Consider the following 15,724-nt stretch of genomic DNA (forward strand, 5'->3'; position numbering starts at 1 on the left):
TGAGATTCTACTGAGTTATATTGAACGTGAGAAAGAAAGAACGAAAGAAAGAGGCAGAGTGCAGAGAAAGTGAAAGATAAATAAGAAAAATAAGTCAGGCAAAATAAACACAAACTCTTTGAAAGTTTAATGATTCTGGCTGTGAGATGTAGGGTCTGTTGAGCAATCAGGAATGTGGCAAATGCAACAAACATGTAATAGTGTTCCTGCACACAAAGTTCTCTAAGCACAATAATAAGAACAAAAAAAGCATAGCAATGCAAAAGACAATGCATGCAGGGCAGAATTTCACCAATACTCATTAATCATACGTACAACAAAAATTATAGAAGCGTCTACAGAACAAACCATTCAAAGAATCAAATCTATCTGTCTTGTACATTTTGTAACGTGCTTGTCCTTGTCCACTGCATGGATTAATTTCACAGCAGTGCATGCCAAGCAACAGAGATTCAAAGAGAATTCAAGGCTGTGAAAAGAAAAAAAACTCATGCCGACTTAGGGAGAAAATGCATAACACCACACAGACAGTAATCTCTGCTCAGGATCAAACAGGGGACCCTGAGCCTAGATGTGTTAAGTGAATAAAAAATTTTACTTACTATGTAAAACAATCAAATGGCTTACGATACAGGGGTTTAACTGTGGTCATTGTAATGAATGATAAACAGCACATAAACTACATAAACTTCTACCTAGCTAATTAAAATACAGTGTAGCAAACAAAATGACCGCCTGATCAGTCGATGAAATACACATACAACATGACTGTGACATATAATCAAAGTACAATGTATAATGTATATATGTATGTATATATGTGACATATAATACAAAGTACAATATAATCAAAGTACAAAATACCCAAACAAACAGAAACACAAGAAACGCAACGAATTATCCAGTAGCAGGCTATTATTATTATATCATTAACTAAAACAAAATCGGAACTGGGTAGTGATACAAATTCCATAATAAGGGTACGTCAGATGACTATCATTCAATAGCTTCCCCACCAAATTAGTGAACTATTGCATACATTTCCTGAAACAGTAAAAAAAAATACAATTCAATCACACCTGAATTATTATTCCTTGCCTGTCACTGCATAGTCAGACTTCTTTCATGCCTATAGTTGGGCTGTGATGATGTTTAATATATCTGAGCTAGCATATGGCGGTTCCTACCGATTCTATCAGGATTTTGGACTTGCTATGTTGTGTTTTTGGCCACCAGAGGTCCCTATTGTTCCCCCATGTCGCCTCACCCCCCCACCATAATGTGATCAGTATTATTGCTCTCAAATGTGTCTCATTCGCTTGTGTCTAATTAAGTTGCCCTGTTCCTTATTTTCTTCGCTTGGTGTTTAGTGTTGCTAGGCAAGCCCTTTGTGTCTCATGTAAGTTTCTTGCCTGTTGAATTAGTTAAACCTTTTGTCATCAGCTGGCAGGTGGAATTCAAGTTGACTAAAATTCCATGAATGTATTACAATGGTAAAATTCTTGATGTAAATGGAAATGCTTTAACAAGTATAAAGTTTATTTTTACAAAAAATCTGCAGTACAGTTTAAATGGAGACTCTACATTAGTTGCTTTGAGCTGTGTACAATACGGAAGGGTGTCTCTTGCCGTATCAGTCATAATTTATAGTCCATGTCTCACCTGGAAATTTTGTGGGTTGATGATGTTTCCCGGTGGAACACACAAGGAATTCGAAGTTCCTGTCATCGTAATTTCCTCTATGTACAGGAGCCACTTTCCATTCGCCACCTCCATCGGCCAATTAAAATCCACAGAGAATACGTAGTGACTCCCGAGTGCCTCATCTACAGACACCTGCACACAAAGGCAGACATTACCAAAAGACAGAATGAGACAGACCTTTTGGTAGCTTCTTACAAGCCAGACATTCCACTTCCAAACTCACTTCTCTCTCTTAACAGCCAGTCACTTACTTGATTGGACGTATAATATGTATAATCTATTGAAAACAACAGAGCAGGAAAATAGAAGGTTCCTGTCTCTCTCAGAGTCACCTACCTGTCCTGGCTTTAATTAACAGGTACAGAATCTGAAATACTTTGTGCCAGTCTGTCTATCCTGATATGTGTTGTACAACTGTGGTTTGGAGGATGAATCCCGCCTCCGCCCTGTGTGCGGACAAGTTTGTATGTTCTACCCATGCTTCAGGGGTTTCCTCCAATTACTCCAGTTTCCTCCCGCAGTCCAGAGAAATGCGTTGTAGGCTGATTGGCATTTCCAAATTGTCCATAGCGTGTGAATGTGTGTGCAATTGTGCCCTACGATGCGTTGGCACCCCATCTAGGGTGTCCCCCGCCTTGTGCCCCGAGTTCCCTGGGATAGGCTCCTCTGCAAACTGTGAAGGATAAGTGGCATGGAAAATGGATGGATTGACAACTGTGGTTGATTCCAGAGCCACAGGACAATGTATAGAATCATCTATAGTAGGGATTCTTAAAAAAAATTCAGCCTGAGATCTATTTAACCCACCGGTTATGTTGAAAAACAAATTACATCCATTATGTTATGGGTAAAAATGACTTCCACAGTTTAAATACACACAAAAAAACAGCAAAGAACATCTTAAAACAGTAAACCTGTATTACGATTTGACCGAGACCACAAAAAGAAGAAATATTTGCATTATTTATTTTTATATATTAGTTCATGATCCTAAATGAGGAAATGTCAAAGAATTTTAAATAGAAAAGGGGAGATTAACCAGTATTTCAGACATCTCAAATGTGGAAATTGGTCAAATTGACCCATAACATATTAGGAGGATTAAATGTAAAATAAATATTACCCCCGCCAAACATAATCCACATATAATGGGATTGTGAGGATTGTGCCATTGATCTATTTCCTGTGGAACAGCATTTCCACAAAGTTATCCTGCTTGAACACACAAGATTAAAGAAAGTGCTACAAGGCAACATGCAACCTTCCACATCTCCAGGTGAAGCAGGGTCTTCCTTCAAGGTAGAGGAAAAAATGTAGGATCTTTCATCCTTACATCAGATACCATAGCTATAATCCAATAACAAATAATATTTACATTTACATTACATACATACAGATAACTATCATCATTCTTTACTACTAATTGCTGAAGCTTGAGAGCATGTAAGCAGAAAGAAAATCGTCATGATTTGCATAGTACCCATAACTGAATTTGGACGTCAGACAAGAATAAATGGAAGGCAGCTTTCATAGCGACCTCAGGCTGCTATGAATATCAGGTGATGCTCTATGGTCTGTTCAACGCCCCCTCACTCATCCAAGTGTTCGCAAATGAGGTCCTTAGAGATATGCTTAACCATAGGCCATTGTTTATATGCATACTATATTGATTTATTCATCCCTAGAAGATTTGATTCCATTTTTGTATGTTTTTGAATGGTCACAAATGTATTCTTTCTACAAAACTCTAATTACTGTAGATATTGCACAGATTTCTGTGGCTGTGAAAGACTAGTGACTAAAATAAAGGAGCATAGCCAAACATATAGAAGGGAAGGGGTTGGTTTTTTTCCCCCAAACAGTTGACATTTTGATCATCATGAAAAAGACAAACACAATATGTTGTATTGGAGAGGACAGGCTGGTATAAATGGGCTAGCAGGGCTAAATCCCCCTACCTTTCAAAGATGAAAAGACATCAACATAAGGTTACATTTTTGAGAAGATCATAATATGAACTGTTAAAATGGATTACTTTGGTGTCTTGTGGAAACAAGTGCAACAGCACCACCAATGGTCGTAAGAAAAATACATCGACTGGTATGAAGAATCGGGGATGGGGCTGATTTCTTTCTAGCCTGATAAAATAGTCATAGTTTAAAAGTATAACAAATACAAACAAGGTGGATTATTTACTCTATATCTGGATTAGAAAATAAAAGATCAATAAAATGGCAGAACTGTAAATTTAGCATTTTTATCTGAATGAAAGTGTTACGGCTTTTCAGTTTGCCATGTTGGGTAGTTGAAGGAAACGTGGCACAAACGCAGTATAGCATTACGAACTTGAAACACTTTAAAAAATGTCAATCACAAATATAGCCGCCTTTCTGTCTTTAAATTAGCCAGCGATAAGACATCATGATATAATGCACTGATCAGCCCAAAAAGTCATTGACAGATAACTTTAGATTTTAGATATTGCTAGATATTACATTTTAGCCCTCCCATATAATATAATATAATGTGTATTGAATGTATATGTTTGCACGGAACAAAAAGGAGTGGCTCTTAATTTCATTGTACATATGTATAGTGACAATAAAAGGCATTCATTCATTCATTCATCATGACCAGATATAACTGATAACTATATTAAAATCCCACTTAATCACAGAGATTACGGATTAGGGAAGTGTATAACTCACCACAAATTGGAACTCCACTGGACTCCCGATTTCACTGGTGCTTTTTATAGCTGATTCACCAATAACATGGCCACTGAACTCCGTCTGTATTCGAGAAGGCATACTGCACACACACACACACACACACACACACACACACACACACACAAACACACACAGTTTATCTTGCTACACAGTCAGTCACTGGACTCAATCTACAGATTACAGAGTTACAGTGTGTTAATTATCGGGTATATTGTGAAATGTTAAGTATTGGTAGTGTTAAGCGCTGTTAGGAACCATCAAGTAACTGTTGATGTTGACTTGCTGTTGTGTTTTATCTAAATGCAAAAATCTTCATACACGTGTTTCAAACGCCATTGTTAAGATCCATAATCCCATTTTTTTTTTAAACAAAATCTGTGTCAAAATTTATTGGGAACACCATACTAATAATGCTCTCAATTCTTCATGGCATAGATTCAACAAAGGTGTTGGAAACATTCCTTTGATTTTCTGGTCCATGGTGACATAATTTCATCACATAATTGCTGCAGATTTGTCAGCTGCACATTCCTACTTCAATTTCCTACTCTACCACATCCTTAAAGTGCCTTATTTGATTCAGAGCTTCAATCATCAACTGTCCAATTTCAGTGACCCTGTGCCCATTTTAGCCTTAGATTCATGTTCTTGGCTGATAGGAGTGGAATGTTGTCTTCTACTGTTGTAGCCTATCCACCTCAAGGTTCGACATGTTGTGCATTCTGAGATGCTTCTTCGTGCATCACGGTTGTAAAGAGTGGTTTTTTGAGTTACCGCCAGACCTTCTCTCATCAGCAAGAAATTTCTGCCCACAAACCGCTGCTCACTTGATGTTTATGTTTTTAACACCATATCTGCATGAACGCTAATGTTTGATGTTCTAGGGGTGAGTGTATTGTCTAGATTCCTGTAGTCCAATACAACTTTCCATTTCTACAAATGATAGATTATAGCAGAAAATTTTGAGGAAATATTTTAGCTGAGATAGATTTCCATTACTTCCAATAACTACATTAACCTTGAGTGCAAAGGTAAAGAAGCAAACACTGAACATCAAACATGTCATAGGAGTGGGTGATATGACAAAAAATATTTTATACATATATATACACTACATAAAATATTTTATACATATATACATTATTTGTGGACACCTGACCATCACAACCATGTACTTTTTGAACACCCCATTCCTGATTTAGTCCCCCCTTTGCAGTTCTGGGAAGGCTTTCCACTAGATTTTGGAGTGTGGCTATGGGGATTTGCCCATTTAGCCACAAGAGCATAAGTGAAGTCAAGCACTTATGTTAGGCAAGAAGGCCTGGAGCACAGCTGTAGTTCCAGTTCATCCCAAAGGTGTTCATTGGGGGTGTGGTCATAGCTCTGTGAAGGCCACTCAAGTTCTTCCACTCCAACCTTGGCAAACTATGTCTTCATGGACCTCGCTTTGTGCACAGTGGCACTGTCATGCTGGAACATGTTTGGTATGGATGTCATAAATCACTGATATATTGATTATTTATAAGACATTGATTGTTTACAATAAAATTTAAATAGGTCATTTGCATTTGTTAACTGCTTCACATTCTAGTCTATCTGACTATCGTTTGATATTGCCTGGATTAATAGCTTTGGGAGACCACAGGGGGAGTTATAATAGATCCTGTAGATACAATTGATCTCCATCACTCCTCTGACATGTAATACCTCCATGCTACATCTATTGGGTCTTAGAAAAAGACATTAATACATAACAATATCAATATTAAACAGTATCATCATTTTGAGCAGCTCTAGCCGATCAATTACATTTAGGGTAAGAGGGAACATTGTGAACTTTTTTGAAATTTTTTGCTGAGTGTTCATTGCATTAGTGGGAAGTGCTGTTCGATAATGTTAAGTACTGTTAGGAACTTTTACGTGACTTACACATGAAATGCGGGCTTTAGTGCATAGTCCACTAGCAGCACTTTGGTCAGCGGCATTAAGTCGTTCTGTATGCTCAGTCTGGACACAAGACAATAACACAGTAAACGAATGGCACACTAAAATAACATAATACAATTACCACATATCATACCATACTTTGTGTTAATCTGTTAAAATGGCATTAACACACACACTCACGTAGAGAGCTGCAGTGTTGAAGTGATCTTTTGTGTGTCGAGTGTGATGAACGACGTCTGGAAGACGATCGCAAAGACGGCCTGTCATTGAGACACGACTGGTGATTACACATCATCACTTAGCACCGAGACAGAGGATGGAGTTATTGAGGGGATTTAACTTAATTACACAATTATGTAATTACTGTTAATTAAGGATAAATGTACGTGAGTGTGTGAGGTCGGACAGTACCATCTGATTAGCGGGTAACGGGTTTCCCAACTCACACAGGATGAAATTGTCTTTAGGAGCACATTTTACTGAAGTAGTCTGTGAAAAAGACAATGAAATGGGGAGAGTGAGAGATGGGCTGAGTAAGAAAGAGACAGGCAGACACAGATATATACCGTGGATATAATACGTCTACACATTCCCATAAAAAGTTTTTTTAGGTTGTTCTGATGTAAACTCTTCAAATTAAAACTATTAAAATAAAAATGATTAAAACCAAGATAAATCATGTCAGATCTTTGACATTTGACAAATAAATTAGTATTTGCAGCTATCCATGATTTCCTCTTTCTTGATTAGATCCCCAGTCCCAGCTGAAAAGAGGAATGCTTCACTGTGGGTACAGTGTTCTTTGAGTGATAAGATATCTTGTTTTTGCAACCCAAAAAAAAAAAAATCTTTTAAAATAATGCCCAAAAACTTCTACCTGGTTCTCATCAAACTACAATACATTTTGCCACATCATTCAGGGTGACTGTATGTACTCTATCATTTGGCATAATTTTGTGAGAAAGGGCTTCCGTCTAGCCAGCATATATGTATCCCATAACAAATACATACAGCATGAAGAGCTTTGCTATCACATTCAAGGAGTGACCAGGAAATGTTGTTGAAGTTCAAATAAAATTTTTTAAAAACACCTAATTTTAACCCTACATATAAAGTATGTTTGCATGCAACAAGCTAGCAACTTTTGCCAGCTATCTCATTACTACCCAACTCTAATACCTATCCTAATCCTAAAAGCAAATCAGTAAACCATTTCTTGGTTTTGCATACAAGTTTTAAAAATGTGCAACAGCATACACCTTAAGCCCTAGGAGCTTAGATCACCTCGGGTCTGACGCCGGAGTATGTGATTGATGAGGAAACGGAGACATTCAACTCAGTGTTATGAGCATCTTCTGCTAATCGCCCCGGAGATGGATAGTTCGTCACGTTAACAAGCAGAAACAGTTTATTAATGCTGGAGTCATACTTCAGAACCTGGTGACCATCCTGACTGTACACACACACACACACACACACACACACACACACAAACACAATTGTATAGTATATATTTGTTATATCTGGGTAAAATAAAAGAGTCTAATTTCTGATCTATTATTAATCTTTGTTATTAATGTAGTTATTTGTGGTTGTAATTGTTAATGAAGTCATTATGTGTTGCTGATGGAGCTGTTACACAGGCAGGATGTCTTGCAGGCTTTTGGCAAATGTGGCGCTCATCTGCAGGTTACTCTCACACTTATTATCAGCTCCACATGCTTTCTGAATGTGAATCTACATTGGGGGATGGGGAATCAAAGAGACAGATCGATAGACAAATAGATAGAATAAGGAGGAAATACAGGAAGACAAGCATAATGAATAATAATGTGTATGAAAGATGTATATTATGAACTTGGCTGAAGTGCACTTGGCTGGGTCACCTCCACTTTGTCAGTGAGTGTTCGTCCCTGACTGAGCACAGGAAACAAGTTCAGGTTCTGCAGCTGCTGCTGACCACTGTTAATCTGAGGCTCAACGATCGATGCGTTCAGGGAGAACACTACTGGGGTCACCTTATCACGCAGGAATGTCTATAATCATAGATATGAATCAAATGTGATTACTTTTTTACTTACAGGCTTCTGTCATCAGTAATAATATTCATTATATATAAATACAAATATATTTATTTAAATACAATCACCTTAGCACAGAGAGGCTTTTTATATTACTACTAGTACTACTACTACTACTAATAATAATAATAATAATAATAAGAGAAGAAGAAGAAGAAGAAGAAGAAGATGTTGTGTGTTGTGTGATTTTGTTCTTACTATCAATTTAAGCGTCTGTGTCTCACAACGCTGTGATGTCATTGATAAGAACCCAGTATACACGTCTTTTTCGTTGTTGGTAAAGCGGACGCGAGTTTGGGACGAGTGCTGCAGCACATCAGCCTCCACCGTGAACTTCATAACTGTAACGCACACAAACACAATTAACACATACCATGAGTCTGCCGTATAACTGAAATAGTTCTGCATCTCTGTACATAAGTTAAATATAAGAAACAAACATTCATATATTTCATTTATGTCTCATATGATGTATATTGGCATACAGTTAATACGTACGGAATTTTAGTGCCAAGGTATCTAATATATTGCAAATATATTTTGAATATAAGTAAATATACAGAATATATTATACTGTATATTTACAGTCATGTGAAAAAAATAAGTACACCCCAAGGAAATTGTTGGCTTTTTTGACACATTTGGACAGGCAAAAATTTGATCATCTTTGAAACACTGCATATTAATGAAGTTGATATACTTGAAAAAAACCACTATGAAAAATACCCTTTCCAATCATTTATCCAACAGAAATATCAAAAGATGTGATATTCTTCTGTGGAAAAAGTAAGTACACCCTTGGCCTCGGAAGCTCATACTGCCCCCTTCAGCAGAAATAAGTTCTTGTAGATGACTTGCATAATCGTCCACCAGTTTCTGACATTGTCAGTCAGTCCCTTAACCAAGCCTTAACCCTCAATTGCTAAGAATGAGATAAATGTAAGTCACTCTGGATAAGGGTGTCTGCCATATACTGTAAATGTAATGCTGTTACTGTGTCCAAACAACTCTATCTTTGATTCGTCTATCCGGAGCGCATTATTCCAAAAGGCCTGATCTTTACCTATATACTCATTGGCAAACTGTAGTCTTGCAAAGAATTTTTCCTGGCACACCTCCCATGCAGGTCAAATTTGTGCAGTCTCATTTCTGATTGTAGAAGCATGCACATTGACACCAACAGTTGCAAGACTTACCAGCAGATCTTTGATTCAATTTTGGGGTTAGGGTAAGGTTAGGGTTGCATCAGACGGCCTGCTCTTTGGCTGAATTTGCTGGGATGGCCAGTCCTGGTCTGCTCTTGAGCTGAATATGCTGGAACGGCCAGTGCTGGTATGCTCTTGGGCTGTATTTGCTGGGATGGCCAGTCCTAGTCTGCTCTTGGACTGTATTTGCCGGGACGGCCAGTCCTGGACAAATTGGCAGTCGTTTGAAATCTGCACCATTTGTAGATTATTTTCCTCACAGTGGAATGATGTAATTTGGAGAGTGTTTTAAATCCCTTTCCAGACTCATGGGCATCCATAACATTTTTTCTGAAGGCCTTACAAAACTCTTTAGATCTTGGCCTGATGACACTATACACCTCAATAGCAAAGGGAACACCAGACACTAGATATGAGAGGGGTATAAAAAAGACAGGTTCCACCTGCACTCCATAAGCAGGTTCTAATCACAGGCACCCAATCTTCAACACCTGATTCTAATTTTATGGATTTGAAGGTGTGATAAATGTAGGGGTGTACTTACTTTTTTAATGTGACTGATATGTTTTTTGTTAATCTAAATTGTGAAAATTACTACAAAATGTCAATTTTATGTGTCATTTGATAGAATGTACCACCTTTATTAATAGGCACTGTTTCAGAGAGGATCAAATGTTTGCTTGTCCAAATATGACAAAAAAGCCCACAATTTCCATGGGATGTACTTTTTTTAACATGACTGTATATAGCTATACTTGATTAGACCAGGGCGCTATAACTTGTTTGGTGAGGTTATCCACTAAATTGAAGATACATTTTCTTTAGACAGCATAAATGAATCGAAATATTAGCATAATATTTTATAAATCTTTTTAAAAAATGGTACTTAGACATCGCACTAAACAAAATTCTTAGATTCTGATTCATTTTCAAATTTAGACTCCTAATTCAGATTCTGAATTAGGTCAGATTAACTGACTCATATGCTGATAAAAAGTTTTACTGTACATATGAAATAAATTATGCTTCCTATTCAGTTGGAGATTCCGATTAAGACTGATAGTTTGATTCAGATTCTGATTCATATTTATATTTTCATATATTCGTATTTATTCTGATATATATTAGGAATATTATGATAATTCAGATTCATATTATTCAATGCACTTATCTCCACCAAAAAGAGCTCAATTCAGGTTCGCTGCTCTGTTATATGTAACTCTTACAAGTTACACAATGTTAATTTATTTTAATCTGAAGCTTTATAATGTTCGCATTTAGCCATTCAGACCTTTCTAAAACCTTCGTTAAGCAATTGTGCATCCATTGCTGCTTTCAATGACTTTTAATTAGAGATGCAATGTACCGGCCCATATCTAGTATCGGCTGATAAAGGCAATTTTTCACGCTATGGGCCAATAGCCGATAGTTTAAAAACATCCGATGATCAGGGCCGATTATATCCTGTCAATCAAAAGAGGGTGGGAAAACACATGGAATTCATACTGTGTGTAAAGAAGATGTCTCTTGTGTGGAATTACTTTGAACTGGGTGACAATGATGACAAAACTGCAGCTTGTAAGATCTGCACTGCCAAAATGAAACACCACATGCTGCAGCACTGCAGAAGCGGTGCGTATTTTTTTCGGCATGCATGTTAATGAATGAGTGCTTTTACACCGGACATGAGCAGCACTGAAGCAGGAGTTTCAGCGTCAATTTTTTTTTGCCGTGCTGCTCGAGCTGCTCGTGCTGAATTAAAGCACCAGTCCACGGTTATTGATTTAAATGAAGATGAGTTGACAAAAAATATATATATATATTGCACAGAAAAATATATTTGTAGAGTAGTATTTTTCATATCCAGTTAATGTTAATGAGTTAATATTAATTAACTCTATGAGTTAATATCATTTTTAAAAAGAGTTTATATAATATATTACCAGTTTGATTTTCAATGATAAAGTAGAAATGCTTTTGTTTGTGGTGAGTGAATGTGAAGCCTAACAGGAGGTTTTTTAGAATTCAGTCAATGTTAATATGAATTAATAACATTCAATAAGTTAAGAAATCTTACTTTAATCTTCAGAGTTTAGTTCATGTGTTAATGTTAATTTTGTTAACATTGTTAGTTTTCCTTTTTTTCAATTTCCTTCTGAATTGTGGAATTAATTATTATCGGCTTATATCATTCTGAATAATCGGTATCGGTATCGACTGAGAAATTTTGTATCGGTGCATCTCTACTTTTAATGAACAAGTGAATAAAACAAGTTTACTCACTAATGTCGTCTTTAAAATTTGGCTCTCCTGTACTGAGTGTGTAAGCGAAACACACCTCCATGTTAATGCTGCAACACACACACACACACACACACACACACACACATTCATATACATTAAATAACTACAACACAATCAATAATGTGTGTCAAGCATGTTGATATAATGATATATGATATAATGCCAACACAGCAAGATAAAAGCAAACATGCTAATAGCAAACATTAGTCTTCATACAGTTTTATACTATTAAAATGAACCATGAGTAAATTCTGATTTGTAATTTAGGTTAGGTGATTCAGATTCATGATACAGTTTTTGTTCAGGTTCAGATTCTTTTTTAGATTCTGGTTTTGACTCAGATTCAGAATTAAGTTCTCAGAAAGAGATTTTTCACTGCATTTACTGTCAGAGAATAAGTTAAATGATTACATTAAATGTAATGTATTCTGATTCCTACCATTTAACATAGTGTGACTATATATTTTAATATGACCTTTTCCATGAATTTGGCATCTAGACTCTAGAATGTTTTGTGGTCAGAGGTCGCAAATATCGAACAGGAATTTCTCACATGCGAATGTCTGTGGAAAGCAGCAATAGAGTGATTTTAGAAATACGTACCAGGACTCACAGTCTTTTGGGTCAACGAGCGAGGGCGTCACAGTGAAATTCTTTTTCACGTGAATGACAGGACGAGCTCTGTAGAGACAGACAGGACACACACACACACTTATACAGATAGAAAAACACATTAGGCATTTTGTGGCAGATTAAAAAATCTGTTACATTATGAAGGTTGCATGAAGACAGCTGTGGATGGCAAATGTGTACAAATGAGCAACGCAGCTTAAAGCATAAGCAAAAAAATATAGAACAGTGCCAAATACAGGGTGATGTCTGAGCAAATAGATTAATTTAGCACCCATAACATAATTTACTAAGCTTAAAGCCTGTTTGGGAATTATTAACTGGTTAATTACTAGCATATGACCAAAGGGCAAGTATTAAATTTGCAGAAGCTCTGTTCTACCAATAGAAGACAACACTGTGCAACTTACTAGGATATAATAATGAGAAGGGCTATAAAAAACTTGTGTCTTGGTGTACCAGATAAAGCAAAATCATTTATTATTACCATGGTCATGTATTTATATGCATGATTAACAGCAGAAAAGTAACAGCACATTAGCTACTCTTCACATCATCAAAATCACACTCATATTTACAAATTTGGCATTGACATTGTATTTGAAACAGTTTTTGGATGAATCTCATTGCCTTTATTCACCATGCAATACTTGACGTGCAATTACTCATCCATGTGACAAGTTTTTTTTGCAAATTATCACATACTAACTAACACGTTACAATTTATCCAACAAATGAGCACTCTTTATTTGGTGTCGTATCGAATCAGGTCTTGAAACATTTGTAAGAAATTTTGTGAAGCTAACCCTAACCCTGGCTGAGTGTAACAAGGTTAGTCCACAATATTAACTGAAGAAGGAAATGTAAATATAATGTGACTATACTGACCTTAGTAAAGCCACTCTATCATCCAGAGAGCCAACAACAATATCAGGATATTTATTATCGTCCACGTCCAGACCGCCGCTGATGGAGTAACCGAACGTCTTGAAACCACCATTACTCACATCACTCCCCTCAATCACCTGAACACACATTTACCAAAGATTTGCACACATATGTTCACTTCCAAGTTTGATAGATACATCCATTTAGTTACACTCATGTTCAACTTGTTAAACCTGCTGTAGGCCACTTTGCAGGTGTACAATTACTGACTCTAGTCCACCTGTTGCATCTGCTGCTGCCACGTCTCTTTACTCGTATTAGTCAATGGAGCAGAGATGGCAACTGTTGCAGTGGCATTGCTATCCATGGGTGTAGTCAGTAAATGTACACAGTGATTAAAACCCAGTAACACAGCTGTAACACATACACCAACCAACAGTCCACCACCCAAATACAGTAATATCTCGTCAACAGTGGTCCATTGCTGTATGACAAATTATGTGGAGCAAATGCACCTAATTGGTAGGTATACCTGATAAAATGGCCAATGAGACAAGATACAATTTAAGTGTACATATTAAAGTGCTAACTGAAACCACTGATATAGAATAATGTTTGTTTGTCATTAAAGAAAGCAGCATATTATGTAAGAGACCACCTTTCAGAGAAAAAACACGCAATGAAGGCTGATGGGTTTTGCTGCAAAAATAAGAAGCAAGTGCGACAGTTAAAGTCTCCAGAAGAACTTTGGCTGGTTCTGCAAGATGCTCAATAAAACTTACAGTTCATTGCATTATAAAACTGCACAAATTGTACAGGAGATTACTGTCGTTGTTTTTTTTGCCACACCAAACATTAACTTTGCTTAATTTACTACTGTTTACTGCTCTTTACTGTATTTTTTTTTTTTAAATAATAAATGTAGAAAAATTTAATGTAATTATTTTGAAGGAATTTTTGCTGTACAGCATTTCTTTGCATGTGCCTAAGACTTTTGCACAGTACTGTGTATATCTTCACATACACACACACACCAATTTACTCCCTTTTACTTTAACAATCCTTAAACCATCATGAGTCATTTGCAAAATGCTAAATTCTGTAATTCTACCCTAATGTGCTAATATTCTTACCTGATCTGCTTTGGGTGAAACTCCATCTTTTCCCCCCATCCACAAATACACCATGCCTGAGCCGTGAAACGGCGCTCCAACCGCAAAATCTAAACCAGGGACATACTGCACTATTAATACAACTCAATTACCACCAGGGGGACACAGAACACAGCATGAAATAGTTTAGCAAAATCAGCAGCAGGAATGAGTACATAGTATATTGTCTATGATCACAATTACACTGGCCCTCAGGCTTTCACATAAATGTTTGCTTTGTGTTTATTGCATTAGCCTTTTGCACTGTCCTTTAGCTAATTAAAATGCATTTTCCCCATTTAGTACTTTTACTGGGACTCAATTCTAAATGAAAAATATTTTCTCTTTTAATACAAGTAAGAAAGCACAAGCGCACTATTAATTTTATGATCATGCCATTATATATTTATTCTGTATATTCATGACCATTAGTGCAGCATGTAAACTGATGATTACAGGTGCATCTCAAAAAATTAGAATATCGTGGAAAAGTTCATTTTTGTCTGCATAATTTAATTCAAAAAGTGGAATTTTCATATATTCTAGATTCATTACACATACAGCTTATGTAAATCAAAAATCCAGTATCTCAAAATATTAGAATAAAGAATTTATAATACAGAAATGTCGACCTGAGAAGAGTTTCCTGAGCCTTTAATCTCTCAGTCTGGTTCAGTACACACAACCACAATCATGGTTAATGGCAGATGAAAGTATATTTTGTATTTCATTTGGAAATCAAGGTCCCAGAGTCTGGAGGAAGAGTGAAGAGGCACAGAATTAAAGTTACTTGAACTCCTGTGTGAAGTTTCCACAGTCAGCGATGATTTGGGGTGCCATGTCATCTGCTGGTGTTGATCCAATGTGTTTTCTCAAGTCTACCAGGAGATTTCAGAGCACTTCATGTTTCCATCTACTGACAAGCTTTATGGAGATGCTGATTTCCTTTTTCACAGTGCCAAACCTAGTAGTAGGTTTGGTGACCATGGTATGACTATGCTTGATTGGCCTGAGAGAGTGTGAGAGACACTAGACCCAACAATACAGACAAGCTAAAGACCATTATCATTTACATTTTATGC

The 15,724-nt window shown here is 36.7% G+C and overlaps 1 protein-coding gene across 1 annotated transcript in view; it reads right to left on the reverse strand.

The window, feature by feature from the left end:
- The window catches only part of itga3a (integrin, alpha 3a), a 58,083-nt gene that overhangs the window by 13,182 nt on the left and 29,177 nt on the right, over positions 1-15,724 (reverse strand). The window contains exons 8-20 of the mRNA XM_017452722.3: positions 14,625-14,713; positions 13,492-13,628; positions 12,577-12,654; positions 11,953-12,020; positions 8,663-8,805; positions 8,270-8,419; positions 8,023-8,120; positions 7,668-7,836; positions 6,795-6,872; positions 6,564-6,643; positions 6,366-6,443; positions 4,413-4,515; positions 1,663-1,836 (exon numbers count right to left, since the gene is read on the reverse strand). Coding sequence (XP_017308211.1) covers positions 1,663-1,836; positions 4,413-4,515; positions 6,366-6,443; positions 6,564-6,643; positions 6,795-6,872; positions 7,668-7,836; positions 8,023-8,120; positions 8,270-8,419; positions 8,663-8,805; positions 11,953-12,020; positions 12,577-12,654; positions 13,492-13,628; positions 14,625-14,713 — 1,445 coding nt within the window. The remainder of the gene's footprint in view (positions 1-1,662; positions 1,837-4,412; positions 4,516-6,365; positions 6,444-6,563; positions 6,644-6,794; positions 6,873-7,667; positions 7,837-8,022; positions 8,121-8,269; positions 8,420-8,662; positions 8,806-11,952; positions 12,021-12,576; positions 12,655-13,491; positions 13,629-14,624; positions 14,714-15,724) is intronic.

The sequence above is a fragment of the Ictalurus punctatus genome, chromosome 2 (assembly GCF_001660625.3).
Source record: "Ictalurus punctatus breed USDA103 chromosome 2, Coco_2.0, whole genome shotgun sequence".
In the NCBI taxonomy this organism is placed as follows: Eukaryota; Metazoa; Chordata; class Actinopteri; order Siluriformes; family Ictaluridae; genus Ictalurus; species Ictalurus punctatus.